The sequence below is a fragment of the Fukomys damarensis genome, unplaced genomic scaffold (assembly GCF_012274545.1).
Source record: "Fukomys damarensis isolate Sample0158 unplaced genomic scaffold, DMR_v1.0_HiC HiC_scaffold_8, whole genome shotgun sequence".
Taxonomy (NCBI): domain Eukaryota; kingdom Metazoa; phylum Chordata; class Mammalia; order Rodentia; family Bathyergidae; genus Fukomys; species Fukomys damarensis.
In genome coordinates, this window is record NW_022900920.1 from 28,810,665 (window position 1) to 28,821,459 (window position 10,795).

At 44.8% G+C, this 10,795-nt stretch overlaps 1 protein-coding gene across 1 annotated transcript in view; it reads left to right on the plus strand.

Moving 5' to 3' along the window:
- Sorcs1 (sortilin related VPS10 domain containing receptor 1) overlaps positions 1–7,577 on the plus strand; it is a 369,207-nt gene extending 361,630 nt beyond the window's left edge. Inside the window, exons 26-28 of the mRNA XM_033761243.1 lie at positions 2,235–2,340; positions 2,465–2,625; positions 7,301–7,577. Of these exons, the coding sequence (XP_033617134.1) occupies positions 2,235–2,340; positions 2,465–2,625; positions 7,301–7,380 (347 nt within the window). The 3' untranslated portion in view covers positions 7,381–7,577. The remainder of the gene's footprint in view (positions 1–2,234; positions 2,341–2,464; positions 2,626–7,300) is intronic.
- The last annotated feature ends 3,218 nt before the right edge of the window (positions 7,578–10,795 follow it).

Here is a 10,795-nt window from a genome sequence, read left to right on the forward strand (position 1 = left end):
TCTCTCTCTCTCTCTCTCTCTCTCTCTCTCTCTCTCTCTCTCTCTCTCTCTCTGTCTCCCTCTCTCCCCCATATGCACACTTATGTATGTGTGTATATATAGGATCTGAATTAAGAGTTGGCGGTAGGATTCCATCCACTTTTAAAATTATTTTAACTTATGTCTCCTGTCAGTATCTTACATTTCTGATTATCTCCCACCGGCTGGGTGTGTACAGAAAATGTGCCTGTGTGTATGCACACATGTGTGTATGTGTGTGCAAGTAATTTGTGCTGTGGTTTACTAGTTCCGAGGCCTCCGGAATGACATTACCCAGTGAAACCTTCATAGTTTTTATCTGTGTAATGGGGATCTTGGTCCCTGCTTTCTGCCTGTGAAAAAAACAATCAGTGGAGCTAATGCCTGGGAAAGCAGAAGGTGCTCTGTCCCCTTGACGACACCCTGCCAACGCAGTGGGAGTGCTCAGGAGTTCTGGCTCTGTGGATGGCACTGAGGGCTTTGTTTCCATATCACAGATGAAAGGCACATTTGCCTTGTACCCCTCGCCTCCCAGACACGTCCCCGCTCCACAGATGACTCTGCTTTACTCACGGGGCAGAGAGAACAGCAGGGGTTTCCTTATACGCAGTGCTCCCCAAAAGCAGATTTACTAAACCGAAGAAGCCTGTTTTCTGAGAAAGAAGGCTGCGCTCCCATTTTTCACCAAAATGCTGTGGTTGTCTGAAATGTGCTTTGCCGCAGTGGCCACCGAGAAGCTGGGATGTAACCCCCTACGCACACCAGACAGAGCAGACAGCGACAGGCCCTGTCTGAGACCATTACAGTCACAGTCTCTTGTTCCGGAACCTCTTTACCTGAATGTCCAGGATGGTGCCTTCTCCACTCTCAACAGAGACAGGTCACAGAGAATGGGCCTTTAAAGGTCACCTGCATTTATGGTATCAGACTTTGGTTAAATTGATGGGAGGAAAAGGTCAGCGTCCTGGCTTGCACAGAGTGTACTGAATTTCTTTTTAGGCTTGAGCTATGCCATATTTGCAAAATGTCAGTTTTTGAGAGGGTAGAAATTAATTGCGAACAGAGTCATTATGTGTACAACAGGTTTGAGCCTGAAATGGAAGAAGATCAGGGGATGGAAAGAGATGTGTCCCACTCTGCACTGTAAGAGGAAAGCTCAGGGAGATTCATGCGTGCAGCTTCTTTGCTTTGTCTGGAGAGGTCAGAGTGCTGGAGAGAGCAGAATTTCATGAGGACTTTGGGATTTTGTGGCATATACCTTGTCTGGGACACCTCAACTCCAGCATCTGAGTGGTTGTCCATGTACACTTAGCCACGCGTTCTCTGTGGCCAAAACACAGGCCTGCCCCACCACTGTCTAGTTCTTTCTCAGAACAGCTGGGGTAGTTGTGGGGTTAGATAATTCATGAAAATATAATGATTGATGATTTTCCTGGTTGTCTGCTGTGCTAAGTGGGAAAAAGAGCACAAGAATGTTTAATAATGAGTATATTATGTTTTTACAAATACAAGTGGCGCCTTATGATGGTCGGACATGAGGATGTGCGATTTGTAGTCATGCAGAGGTTTGAACATATAACCACTCTTTCATTCACTTTCAGTGCCTTATTCAGTGAAACATGTGAGGCAGTCAACACTGCTATAAAGCATACTTTGTGTTAGATGATTTGTTCCCTACTGAGGCTAGTGTTCGTGTTCAGAGCACATTGTAATGGTCCAGGCCACCCTGTGATGATTGACAGGTTGAATATTACATCACTTTTGACTTAGGATGCTTTGAACTTGCAATGAGTCTATCAGGGTCTAACCCTATCCTAAGTCAAGGAGCACGGCTAGTAACACTGCTCCTAATAGCATGACCAGTAGAAATAAAAGCTAATCCTTACAGCTGGGTTAACAGTGAGACACGTTAGCTCATTTTGTCCTCACGACCGTCCAGTGAGGTGGGTGCTCTTATTCTCCTCTAACCACGGAGGCCACGCTAAGTGCGTAACTTAGTTTGTACTTAGTTTGCACTTAACTCACAGGCAGCAAGTGGTAGAGTGGGTCTGGAAGATGTGACCCCGAGTGCCGAGTCCGCAACACTGGGGGCCGGGCAGACTCACACACGCCTGCTGTGCTTGTGTGTGTGCCCCTCGTGGGTTTCGGGGACCCACCCAGCCTGCCTGAGGACTGCACACGTCCCTGCCTGTAATGCTGCTGGTTTCCTCCCTCAGCCCCCCTGGTGGACCTCACCCCGACCCACAGTGGATCCGCCATGCTGATGCTGCTCTCCGTGGTGTTCGTGGGCCTGGCTGTGTTCGTCATCTACAAGTTTAAGAGGTGCGTGTCCCTCCTTCCTGGGCTCCCGGCTGCTTCCCTTTTCTGACAGGCTCAGACGTGCACGTCAGCGGCCCTACCGTGTTTTGCCAGTGCAGAGCAGTGACGGTTTCTGTTAATGTTTTAGGAAGATCCCGGGAATTAATGTTTATGCCCAGATGCAGAATGAGAAAGAACAAGAGGCACTCAGTCCAGGCAGTCACACTGAGAGCAGGCCCGGTGTCCCTCACACTGCACTGAGGAGGCCTGGCCAGCTCGTAGATGAGAAGGTGGAGCCACCGCTCATAGGTAAATGATTTGGTAGCCTGCACACGTCCAGCCTGAGTAGTGGATGGCGGACTCTCCCCTCTAACCCCTTCTGGCTTGACATCACTATTTTTTCTTCCCTAACACCTCTGCAGAAACAGTTAAGATGCCTCTTTCTCACTCCTGTCTAATTTGTTCCCTCTCATTAATTTATTCTTCTCTTTGGCAAAAACTTTCCCTAAAAAACTGACTCAGAGTGTTAATGAAAAAGTAACCTCGATTTTGCTCTAACAACATACAAGAGGGAGCGCTCTCAGAGGCTGGGCTGGTGGGCTGGTGGCTGGGCAGGGTTTGAGCTGCTGTGTGTGTGCTGACGGGAAGGAGATGTGGAAGGAACTAAACGCAGGCCTGAGGAGGGCAACGTGCCCTGCAACCCTCACGGGGCAGGGACATAATGAAATTGGCTAGGCAAACCACCCGAGTGTTTTTATTTGAAATCTAGCCATGATCTAGCAGCTGACCCCCAGGAAATGTGGAATCTGAGAACTTGACAAGAGGCACCAGGTCTGCAGCAGCTGCAGGTGTGGGGCTCCGGAGGGACAGAGCACAGGGTCGGTGGGCACACACTGTCCTCCTCTTTGGCTGCCTCTTGCCCAGAGTCCTGAAATGGACTTCCTCATACTCAATGGGCCCCTCCTCCCCCATGAAATAAACTTGGGAATTCTACATCTAGGTGTAGAATCTGAACTTTGGGTCCTAAATCCCATTTACTGCAGAGGAAGTTGTCCAGGATTTTAGATGATCCCACGGAGCTACCATGGCTGACTCGTGTCTCTCCTCGGCTCCTCCGGTCTGTTGGTTGCAGGGGTTGAGTCTGCGAATATTTACATCTAGACCCTGCATTGCTGGCTGAGGTGGATAAATGATAGAATCATCCGTGCTTCATAATACCAGAGTTCCTAGAATACCTTTTCACAAAATTTTTAATCTGTTAGTCGGGGGAAAAAATAAATCTGTAAAAGGGAACCGAACCCTTTTCTTAAGTGGAGAAGAGAAAGGTCTGTGGCTACAGGAGGGAAAGTTAAATGCAATGAATAACTTGTATCACATCATAGATAGTAATAACAGCTGCAGCCACATCTGGTGTCCAATTTTCACCGTGCATTTTCTTTTATTGGGGGAGACAGGGTGCTAAATATGTAATAGATTTGGGTTAAAAAGGAAACAGGCTTTTCTGCCCTTCATGTCCAGAGAAGAATTCACCCTGTCTATTCACCGCTAAAGTGTTGAACACGCTGCTTTGCGGGGCGGGGGTGTCATTTGATTTTCAGTCCCATTTCCACGGGATCTGAAGCATAGCGCCTATTTACTTATTAAAGTAAGCAGTTCCTCCCTCACCAGGGACATCTCAAAGTACATTACCTCCTCTGACAGCTTTCCATTGCCAGTGTCATTAAATGAGTAAGTGTTACACGTTTTCTCTTAGGAGAGTAGCTTTACCCTCCCCTCCCTCCCCTTCTACTCAACCTGGTGACGCATCTCTCCGATTGCAAAGAGCAAGACACGCCACTCCGCCTTCAACGCCAAAGCGGGGATCTGCTGGGGCACAATTTGCAATCTAAGGAGAACCCCCAAAGGCTGCAGGCGACCATCAGGAAAGTTTCGCAGTTGTCAAGTGCATCACCCTCATGACCACTAACTTTATGTTTTTCTTCTTCTTCTTTCCTTTGTTGTTCTGTTTCCTATTTTGCCAGGAAGTATTTCCATAGTTGCTGAGAATCAAAGCACAAAAGAAATCCCTACCTATGTAAATGTTTGAATGGAGGACGCCAGTAAAAACAAACAAAACAAAAAATAAAATGAAATTTAAAAAAAACAATCAAAATCCAAACCAAACAAAACAAACACTCACTGCATCGGGACTTTTTAATTCTTCAGACACAGACTTCAAGGGTTTTTAGCTTTAAAGCCTGTGCATGTGGATACTAACTTGGGAACGTGTTTGGAGGGGCAGTGTACAGGTGCTCTATTTTAATGGAAAACACTCCCCTCTCCCTTTCTTCTCTTTTTTCTGATCGATCGTGTTTGTAGAACATTCATAACATATATAGGCCAAGGAAATCTGCATGCATTTTTGGAAATATTCTTGGCTTTAGATTTAACAGTTCTTTTAGCAGTGCAGGCTGAGGGGTGGATTAGCCATCTCAGGCCCTTTCATAAGACATGCACAGGAGTCTGAAACCCTGAGGTGTTTCTCTGTCCCACCATCCTTAGTGTCCTTTTCCCTTCTGAGTTAGGTTTGGTAGCCCTGTTCGTTAGCAGTGGCCACAGTCTGCTCTCTCTCTCTCTCTCCTCTGTGGCCACAGAGACAAAGCTGCGAGTTAAAGATCCATGTATGAGGTACACCAGGGAGGACAGCCAGCGGGGAAACAGCATGTCAGAAATGGATCATTGTTTCCCATCCAATACTTCACTCTTGCAGCTTTCCTTGTTCTTCTCCCAAATGATGTAGAAAATGGCATTTTCCCAGTAGTTAGCTGTTGTTTTGCCTTCCCATTGGTTTGCCATTCATGCGTGGCCAAGATCTTTTGATGCCTTCAAATATTTTCCTTCCAACCCCAAAGTTTATCTCTCAAGTGTTCTGATTTTTTTCTTCACAACCATGTTGCTTGATTTTGGACATGGACGCTGATGTTTCTAGAGTACTTCCCTAGCTCTGCCAACCCTAACTCACCACTCACAGGTCTTGATCTCCATCAGTTCTGTACATGGCCAAGCATGCCAGGCTCCCTGCACACTGACCAAATTGCATCCTGCCCAGCAGGGATCAGTTCTATGGACCCCTTGTCTCTTCCTCCGGAGCCCACCTTTCCCAAATACCCCCACCTTTTCCCACCTGGAAACATACAATGTGTGTGAAAGAGTTGACATGTGCAAAGCAATCCAAATTTGGCTGTATACTTTGGAAAAGAAAGCATACAGGCCAATGGCAATGTTCTCACACATTAACACATTGTGCGGTCAGATTCTGGAAGACTTGTGAGATATGTTTTGAGCATATAACCATATTGCAGGGGAATTTCTTCCTGTGATAGTTGCTGATGCCCAATATTCCTGTCTTACAGTGGAATAAAAATATTTGTAAAATAAAACTGATTTTAACAGGAGAAGCAGGTCAGTGGAGTTAATGTTTAAGAATGTCCAAAAATCTGAGAAAATAGGTCTCATCTTACCTTAGGGTGAGATTTTGATTATTTAGGAAGATCCCAGTGATCTCACATGTGATCTCTGATATTTGAGTATCATGGTATCAGTAAAGGAAAAGTAAGTTCGTATGAATTGGAGGAATTAGCTAACTACAATAAAGTGAAAGAGATCCTCACAATCCTCAAACTCTCAAAGCGTGAAGCAATCCCAGTTTTCCAAGGGCAATCATGAAAGAAGGAAATAAAGCCTGTCTGCTACTGAATCCCCTTCAGTACTATGCCTGGCAAAGCCCACTGTAAGAGCAGAAGGGAGCAGTTCTGTTTGACCACTCAGAAAAGCCGCCTTCTTGGCTGTGTCTCTAGTCCAATAACAGGTGTAAAAGAGGGGCTGTGAATGAGGACATCCAAATGATCCTGGCTATCCCTACCCTGATGTAGCTCAGGCACAGGACGAGTAGAAAAGCTGCTATCAGTCACGCAGAAAGCTTTCTGGCTGAGGATACCCCACCCCCAGGAGGGCAGTGGACTCTGCTTGGGGCAACCGTCTCTTTGTAGAACATCATTGATCCCCAGCTTGCTGGGCTTCCAGTGGCATAGAGAACATCTTCATTGATTCTTTTTAATTGGAGCCAATTTTAATCTGGAAGATGATATGTTTAGAAATCACAGGGAGTCCTCAGAGTTGCAGTTCAATTCATCTTAATTAGAAAATTATGAAAAAGAGAATAACATTCTAAATCTAGCACAGTGCCTTGCCTAGAGTAGTAGTATGAAAACTGCTTGTCAGTGAACTAAATGCATGAAAAGACACAGGGAAGAAGGGCTGTACATTCTAGTGTAAAGTAGAGGTAGACGTGAGATGCCTGGCATTTTAGAAAATGACGAAAGTTGATCAGATATGAATTCAGCGTCACCAGTGTCCTCATGTGACTCTCCTCAAAGTTTCCGCCCCCTGCAGGTGACAGATGAGGCCCGGGGCTTACTGTTGAGAAGGAGCCTCAAAATTCCTTTTAACCTTGACTAGGTTCTCCAAGTGTGGTACTAGGCCAGCAGTCCCAGTGTCACCTGCAAAGGCTGGTCTCTACCCAGACCTACTGAGTCACTATTGCTAGGCAGTAGTGGACCCAGCAGCCTACTTCAGCAAATCCTCCAGGTGATTGTGACATGTGCTCAAGTTGAGAGCCACTAGGCGATGACATTCCCACTCAGTCCCCAAAATGAAATAAGGAGCACCTGCCAATTGGAGGGGCTCAAGTGCCTACCTGCTCGCTGATAGCAAACAAAACGAGATTGCTGCGCATAGGGCCAGAGGAGTGTGGAGAGGGAGGTGTGGGAAAGGTTTATTCAGAGCAAGTGGAAAATCAGAAACTGCAACATTTTATAAAACCCCAGACAGCAAACTGTGCGTGCTGTACCCTGAGCTACCCAACCATTATTTTCTCCCTAGCTTTATTCCTAATTGGATTCACTGTCCAAAATGCAGAGGTTTGCTGTGCTTTTTTTTTTTCCAGAAGTTCCAAACAGCAACTTTGAGAGCACTGAGGTGCTTGGCAGCTGTTCTGTGTTTTCCAGGATTCCAACTGAGCATTGAAACCCCTCATTTGCCAACTTATTTTTATAGAAAGCCAATTTAAAAACAACGAAAGTTTTCTTATAGTATTGGAACTACTTCTAATTTTAAAATGACTTTTTGATGTATTTTTTGTTAAATACTATGTAGTGCAATGTATAATTGCTCTTGTTTATTGCTTTTACAATCATATTTATTAAACAGATAATGTCTCTAAAGTCTTTGCCTCAAGGGGTTTTATTTTATCCCAAAACTTTGTGTTCACTGTAGACATAAAAATAATACATTTACAGGGTTTCATAAAGGCTGATTGCATGAGAATATGGTTACCATCACTGGCTTGAGGATTTTTTTGTTTTGTTTTGTTTTTTTACTAGCCCAGTAGAATATGTTCTATAACCTGAAATCTAACTGCATTTCATTTGAACAGTGAACACCTGTGGCTTTATTGAATTACACCAAACGATTTAAAACTCAAAGTGGTTACTTTTGAAAGTGTAACATGCTTATTGTTATCAGTTCAAAATTATAAATTGTTAATTAGGAAACAATCCCACTGATATGTCTGCATAACATCATAGTCCCCAGAGGGCCGAATCTGCATGGGGTGAATGGAAACTTGGAGAGTGCTAAGACTCCCAGGCAGAATAGGAAGAAACAGCTGCAGGCCTGGGTCCAGGAAGGGGTGTTCTCCTTCTGGCTGGGACAGCTGTGCTACCTTGATAAATCCCTTTAAGGAACAAAAGCATCAGTGTCTTTGTGCATAACATCTGGAGGAGGAAGACTCCCTGTAGCGCTGGTATTCTGAGTGGGTGAGGCATTCTCAGTAGCCCCAAATAGACAAGGAAAAAGTTAGTGGAAAAATGCAGGTGTGGCCTGGGTCCAAGTCTATCCAGCCATGCGGCTTGAGTCCCTAAGTGGCATCTCCTGGGCACTGTTTGGGCCTTGTATCTGGGTGAAACATCAGTGCAGGCACAGAACCCTTCTTGGCTGTCTTGAAATGCAGGTGCCTGTTAAATTCCGTCCACTGGTCAGCAGTCTCCTGGGTAAAAGATGCTAGTCCGGGAGGGTTGCTCCTTTCAGTTTTCTCACACACAGAGAACACACATGCAGAACTTAACGTCACCGTATTGATGCGTGGCACCTCATGCCTGTCTTGCTGGATTCAAAGCTACTTTATGAGAAGGTGTTTTATTTCACTTCATTTTCATTCCTCTGGCATCCAGCACAGGACATTGCCATTAGGGGGCACTAGAAAGATGTTTGATGAGACTCAACCCTTGGTTTTCCATTTAACATTGTGAGCTGGTCTATTTTATTTAGCAGTGAGGTCTGAGGGGCTCCCTGGGTCAGGCCTAACCCAGCCAGCACCTCTAATTACACGTCCGATTGCTGTTTATCAGGAATCAACACCTTCCTGCCCTTCTCCTCCCTTACCACTAAAGATGCAGTACACAGGGAGCTATTCTTGGATGTTAATCTAAGTGAAATAATTGCAGTTAAAAAAAAAAGAAAGGAAAAATACTGGCTAGAAACTGGAATAAAAATCAGAGGGCTGTGTTTGGTTTCTGAACCATTATATAATTTGTTTACCAGTTGCTGAGGAGTGAATAGGATTTTGAAAAATGCATGTTTGGCTGGTGCTGGCATGGAGGGAAGATCCCAAAATGATTCCAGATGGATATACACAGCGAAATGATGACTATAAACATTCAGTGTTAAATATACAAAGAGGAAGCTGTGGTTTTAAAATTACAGTTATTTATTGACCCAAATGTAGCAGATACTGCAGTAGGTGGTGGTGATAGAGCTGCCAAAAAAGGCAGATCTGCCTTCGTGAAGCATATATTCGAAGGGCTGGTAAAAATTGGTAGAATTTAATATGTGCCTGGCTGCCATTCATATAAGATAATTTCAAGATACTGCAATGTAACAGTAAAACTTGATCAGCAGCAGAGTGGCTGGGGGTGGGAAGGGCTAGGGGAGGAGTTGGTCATGGAAGCAAAAGCATTGGGATGAGAAGGAAGCCTTTCTGGATCTGCAGACTGAAGAGGAACCAGGCATTCAGAGACAGAGGCTTGGTCCCCGTGTGTTTAAAGTTCATCTTGGAAAACAAACAGTTTTGACTTCAAACCCAACCCTAGCTTCTGAGTTGAAAGGAAAATGCCGTGCATCACCTATGCCCAGATTTCTTCCCCCTAGAATCTGCTATGCAGTCAGCTGTCCTAGTCTATAACACGAGTGTTCCGAAAAGTCACCTTGCTGTGCAAAAGAGTGTAATAAAAACACAAAGCTTAGAAAATGGAATGGGTGAGGCACAACACACGAAACCTTCACAAGTCTCAGCAGAATGTGAATCTGTACTCATTACCGAAAAAGATAGAAGTGTACTTAAAATGGCAGCCCAGTTCACACACATTGAGTGGTGAAGAAATACACAAATAATACACTTACTTGCAAAAGACCTGCACTGAGCTTGTGAAAGTCTGAGCAGGAATGACAACAGCTTGTGAACACTGCCAAGTGGAGAAGAGTTATCTGATTCCAGAAGCAGACTTGTAACAGCCTGTGTGAGTAATGTGGAACTCAATCGAGGTCAGTGAGGGCAGCCACAGATGTCTGCGTGGTGTGTGTGTGTGTGTGTGTGTGTATGTGTGTGTGTGTGTGTGTATGTGCATGCACACTCGCCCATGCATGCATTATATATACTTTTACACAGCTAGTTTCAGCTGCATGCGGTTTTCTGAGTCGACCTCATGTTTCTCGGTAACAAAACCATGTGTAAGGAGCAAGTGCGTTTGAATTGTCCTCAAATAATGCCTTAATATATTGATCACGCTAAAGCAAATTTACATGTTCAAAAATGTTCTGGAGTAGAGCAGATTGGTGCAGGTGGTAGATCAGAAGTGACTTGGGTGTACTGGAAGGAGAAAGAAGCCCTACTTTACAGCACATGGTAAAGGTAAGGAAGGAGCGCAGTCCTCCTTGGTTCATCACTATCTCAGCCCGAGGCAGCAACCTCTCTCCCCTTCCACAGTCTGGGAGCTGCAGCAGGGCCGTGTCTCCCATGTTCCCTTGTTCCAACAAGCAACCAAGAAACCCACACTTGGAAACAGGACTGGGTCCCCAGGAAGGGTCAACTGTGTTCAGAACTCCTTAGAGAAGGTTGTGTGCACAGCACATGAGATACTTCATGGAAAATAAAACAGATAAAGGGCTTTGAAATGTTCAACATGATTCTCAGATGATAACAATAAAACAATGCTCCTGTACACATGGAAAAAAAATAAAATAAAATAAATTAACATTTCTAGACCAATATGGCTGTCCATTTCTGTACAATGCCAAGTTAACACAGTAAATTGGGATGACTTTTTCTAAAGTTGGCAGCACCGTTAGTTTCCCAAAATTCAATTTATATATATATATATATATG